At 38.1% G+C, this 5,427-nt stretch overlaps 1 protein-coding gene across 1 annotated transcript; it reads left to right on the top strand.

The window, feature by feature from the left end:
* Window positions 1–3,525: 3,525 nt before the first annotated feature.
* LOC149072145 (uncharacterized) lies at window positions 3,526–5,427 on the top strand. The gene has a single exon (XM_089246756.1). The coding sequence runs from the start codon at window positions 3,526–3,528 to the stop codon at window positions 5,425–5,427; it is 1,902 nt and encodes a 633-aa protein (XP_089102882.1).

The raw sequence follows: 5,427 nt of genomic DNA, 5'->3' as shown, positions 1-5,427 counted from the left end.
TGTGATCTATCTCTCAACCACGATTCTATCAAATTCAGCAAGTTTCCCCCAATCCCAATCTCGTGTAAACGTTTCAAGAGTTTACCATGTTGGACCCGATTGAATGCCTTCTGGAAATAAAGGTAAACAACATCTAAATTTTTGCCCTTATCCATAGCCTTAGTCACGTGATCATAGAAGCAAAGGAGGTTAGTTACACATGACTTCCCTTTCCTGAACCCATGCTGATTATTTGACAATACATTATTCTTTTCTATCCACTTCACCAACTAACTGCCTTTTGACAATAATTTCTAAAATTTTCGAGAGGGAGCTCGTCAAACTCACTGGACGATAATTGGACACAGTCTCTCTACTACCCTTTTTAAGTATCGGAACAACATTAGCAAGTTTCCAATCCCTTGGGACGATACCCTCAGCAACACTACTCTTGTAAATTTGTGCGACTTGCCCCGAAAATTCATTAGCACATTCCTTGAGGCAATGCCGTCTTAACGCATGATGCTCTTAAGACGGCCCTGCCCTGAGGACCCTAGGATAGATATCATCTGTTCCTGGTGTTTTTCTTGCACATACATTATTTAGAAGATTTAGGACCTCCACATCTTCCACTTGAATATCGTTGAGGATTTTATTACTCCATGCAACGTACATTGAATATCGTATTCCCTATTAAAAACCGACGCGAAAAAGTAATTGAAAGCACTACACATTCCTACATTTCTCTCTACCCTAGACCCTCCTATCGAAAGGGGGCCTACTGTCCCCTTATATCCATTATTGGCGTATCTATAAATGATTTTTGGTCGGAACCAATGTTGTCTGCCAACCTAGACTCAACTTAATTTTTATTATACCTTATCGCTTTCTTCAACGCCTTTCTTTTATCAGTAAACAATGACAGATCACTTCGTCCACTTTTATACTCTTTGAATGCTCTTTTTTTTCAAGATAAAGGTTACGCACGCTATCCGTGAACCATAGGGGCACGATGTACAAACACGCTTTTTCCAAGGGAATAACAAAGGGAATAACGTCGTACAAAACAGAAGATAGCTTTGTATTAAATTCTTCCCATTGACTTACCATATAATCGTTTATATCTTGCGAAATTGGAAGAGGTCAGATTGGAATAAAATTGATTCTGTTTGGTTTTCGACTATGCTGATTCGAATGAAGTAAAAATTAATGTATGCTTCTATTCATAAATTTTAAAATATATTTTAATAATTCGTAACTCATATTTAAAAAAAAAGCCAAATTCAAAATGAGTAATAAAATTATATTTGGCTCGTTAGAATCCATCATTTAAAATAAAAGATACCTATATTATTTCAACAATTATATGCTCAAAAACAAGATGTTTCTGTTTAACATTACGACACTTGTTTTGCAATAATTTATATTTCACTAACTGTTCGTTCAAAATTGATGGAATTTGGTATTTTGGCATTTCTTGAGATAATGAATTCAATTGTGGAAGAAAAACATGGGGTTGCCATTGAACTTTCAAAAGTTGTATGTAGTTTCAACTGTATGTATCTAGACTCCTTAAGAAAAAATGAACTTAATACACTTATGGGAGATCTTAAACGAAGAAGAATGCTTTCTTTTTTTTCTACCATAAATAGAACCCAAGATATCGCCATCGTTCGGTTAAAAGTGGTGCATACTGTACATGACAAAATATTATACAATGCTCATAAAATTATTTATGTTGTCTTATAACGATATTCGTCGAACCAAGAAAAAAAAGTATCACTAGAAGAGGCTGGAAACGCCTAACTTTTTATCTTTTGCTCCCAACACAAGATGGAGTTGATGTCAACTTTCGCTTTTCTTGTGTATTTCTTATTATTATTATGTCTCTCTCCCTCTCTCTGGGGAAAAATGTGTGTGAGTGTATGTAACAACCCTCTAGTGGGAGGTTGTCTTATGTAATCCCCCAGCGTTTTTCAGTCTCGCATTATTGAATCACCCTTCTCACAGAATTAAAATTTGTTGAGTTTAAAAACACAGGTGTGTGTTTGAGTTCATGGTAGTGACCATGGATTTGTGGTCCGTCGAGCCGGAGCACCAGTGAACCTATAGATTGATAGATGATTAGTGAATCGAGCATCAGTCAACCTATAGATTAATAGTTGATTAGTGAATCGAGCATCAGTCAACCTATAGATTAATAGTTGATTAGTGAATCAGCTCAACTTTGGATACTCAACTTTTCTACACAAGACATTACAAGAAACTGTATTCGAACTAAACAAACAATTTCACCAAATTCATATTTCGATTCGCACGATGGCGAATTTAACTATGTTGAGTCGACGTAAGGGCAACGTCAAGGCCCAAATCACCAGACTTGATAAATTCTTGTCAGATAATGAAAGTGCTAGTGAGGCAGTAATTAAATGCAGAAAAGAAACATTAAACACGACAAAAAACAATTTTGAAGAGTTGAAATTGAAATATTATGAAGTGTTAAAAGATGATGAGTTCGAAGTTCTAAATGTAGAGCTCTGTGAAATTGAAGAAAAATTAGAGGACGCTGAAATCCGTTTGAATTTGTTGAATTTCGTTCCCAGTAAAATCGAAACTAATGCCTCTAAGCAAAACGTAAAACTGCCAGAAATTCCCCTGCCACAATTTAGTGGTAAATATGAAGAGTGGACTCTGTTCAAAAATCAATTCAATTCTTTGATCACCGAAAATATTAACCTTTCCGATGTACAAAAACTGTATTATTTACAAGCTGCCTTAAAGGGTGAAGCTAGACAAGTCCAAAGCATTGAAGACACCTTCGATTCGTTATTCTCTGCACTAGAGAAACGGTTCGAAAACAAACGTTTAATTGTTAATACACATATCAATGCATTAATTTCAATCCCTAAAATCACCCAAGAGTCGGCTAAAGATTTGAAAGCCTTGCTAGACAACGTTCTAAAGCACCTGAGAGCATTAAACATTGCAAATCTTAAAACAGATGTTCTGAGTGAAGTAATATTATCCAATTTAATTCTCAGAAAATTGGACAGAGAAACAAGAAAACAATTTGAAATGACCCTAGAATCTACAGAAATTCCTAGTTGGGACAGTTTGATTTCGTTTTTGGAAAGCAGATGTCAGTTTTTGGAAGGTGTCACGCGAACCATTCCCGTCCGTGAGCCTCGCAATTCACCTATAAATAAATTGAGGACGTTTGCTGTAAAATCCTCTAACTACGGGAAATCATGTCCTGTATGCAAAATAGAACACTCCATCTATAATTGTTCTGAGTTTCATAGGCTAAGCATTAATGAGAGGCAAAATATAGTGAAAAAGAAACACCTGTGTTTCAATTGTTTAAATGACTCCCATACAGTAAATGAATGTATGTCCAAGGGCTGCAACGTATGTGGTTACAAACATCACACCCTCCTTCACAGAGTTAAAAAAAATGACTTGTTAGAAGACAAAACAAAAAAAGAAGGAAAGTCGCTTCCGCAAGCATCAAACATACTCCCGCTTGCTGATAAACAATCTGATGAGATGGGGGAAGTCAGTCACACATCGACCCTCATAAACAGCACTCCTCGACAAGTGACGAATAACTACGTTCTTCTGGTTACAGCGGTGGTATACGTGAGGGATTCACGAGGTTGTTTACAACCATGTAGAGCGCTGTTGGATAGTGCATCGCAGTCAAGCTTTGTCACTGCTGAATGCGCAAAGAGACTTGGGCTGAAAAGAAATAAAACTTTCGTCTCTGTGTCTGGGTTGAGCGGCTTACCAGTAAACATAAACCAGAAACTGCATGTGGTAATTTCATCTTCAGATGACAAGTTTAGGCGCTCATTGGAGTTGCTAATAGTTCCGAAAGTGATGGGTTTCAGTCCTTCCAGATATATCAACAAATCTGAAGTTTCCCCTCCAGAGAATATACGGCTAGCAAATCCCGACTTTAATGTTCCGAATAGAATCGACATTTTATTGGGTGCCGAAATATTTTTTGAGATTTTATGCGAACATCGGATTACCACATCTAAAATATCGTTGCAAGAAACTGTTTTTGGTTGGATAGTTTGCGGTGCGGTGCAAAACCAAACCGAAAGTAATGTGCGATATTGTCACTTATCGAATGAATTAGAACATTTAGATAACACCTTAAGAAAATTCTGGGACTTGGAATCCATAAACGAAAACAAGCTTATTGAAAGTACTGAGGCATTTCTTTGTGAAAAGCATTTTTGTGAAACTCATTCCAGAAATGAGGCAGGTAGATATGTAGTGCAACTACCTCTTAAATCAGATCAAACACAATTGGGAGATTTCTTGGCCATGGCTAGTAGAAGATTGAACGCAACGTGCAAACGACTAGACAAGGATGGAGATATGAAAAAGCTTTACGTGTCCTTCATGAAGGAGTATGAGGATTTGGGACACATGGAAGAACTCGCCTCTGTTGCAGTTCATCACAACACCTACTATATGCCACATCATGGCGTTCACCGACCTGATAGTGCGAGTACAAAACTTCGCGTTGTCTTTGATGCATCCGCCGTCTCTTCTTCAGGGGTGTCTCTTAACCATTTGCTCATGAATGGTGGAACTATTCAACAGGATTTATTCTCAATTATGATGAGATTTCGTCAACATAGATATGCTTTCACCGCCGACATTGTAAAAATGTATCGGCAAATTCTGGTTGAATCCAGCCATTGTGATTTGCAGAGAATCGTGTGGAAAGAAAATCTGAACGATCCTGTTAAGGTGTTTAGATTATTGACTATCACCTACGGTACAGCTTGTGCTCCGTATTTAGCTACACGTGTGCTGAAACAGCTTGCGCTAGACGAACAATCTCGGTTTCCTTATGCGTCCAAGATTGCACTCTCGGACTTTTATGTGGATGACATCTTATCTGGTGCACATGAGCTACATGACGCTCTAGAGCTTCAGCGTCAATTGATACAGATGCTCCAAACTTGTGGAATGACACTTCACAAGTGGTGTTCCAATTCGACACTGCTAAACGCAGTCAACCATGGCGAGAATGGATACAGTTTTGATGCCAAGGACAATGTCAGTGTGAAAATGTTGGGCTTGGCTTGGAATCCCCAAAGGGACTATTTCACGTTCAAGGTAAGCTCAAACCTATCTTCCGATTACACCAAACGCACCGTTCTCTCGGATATAGCGAGACTGTTTGACCTAGGGCCTATCATAGTTAAGGCAAAAATATTCATGCAGCGTTTGTGGCTGTTGAAATTGGACTGGAATAATACGCTTCCAAAAAAGGAAGCAACCGAATGGTGCAAGTTTATTACTGCCCTGCATGTTGTTAATGATGTATACATTGATCGTTATTGCTTACCTGGTGAAGGTCACTCAATTGAAATACATGGATTCGCCGATGCTTCTTCTGAGGCTTATGGCGCAGTGTCTTTCTGA

This window comes from Pholcus phalangioides, unplaced genomic scaffold, assembly GCF_987345545.1.
Source record: "Pholcus phalangioides strain wild (caught in Gottingen) unplaced genomic scaffold, Ppha-v1.0 ptg000017l_1, whole genome shotgun sequence".
Classification (NCBI taxonomy): Eukaryota; Metazoa; Arthropoda; class Arachnida; order Araneae; family Pholcidae; genus Pholcus; species Pholcus phalangioides.
The sequence above is the reverse complement of the archived record's forward strand: the minus strand, read 5'-3'. Positions and strand labels throughout refer to the sequence as shown.

Coding starts and splice junctions, on each gene's coding strand:
- LOC149072145 (XM_089246756.1), top strand. CDS start 3,526: ATGGGGGAAGTCAGTCACACATCGACCCTCATAAACAGCACTCCTCGA.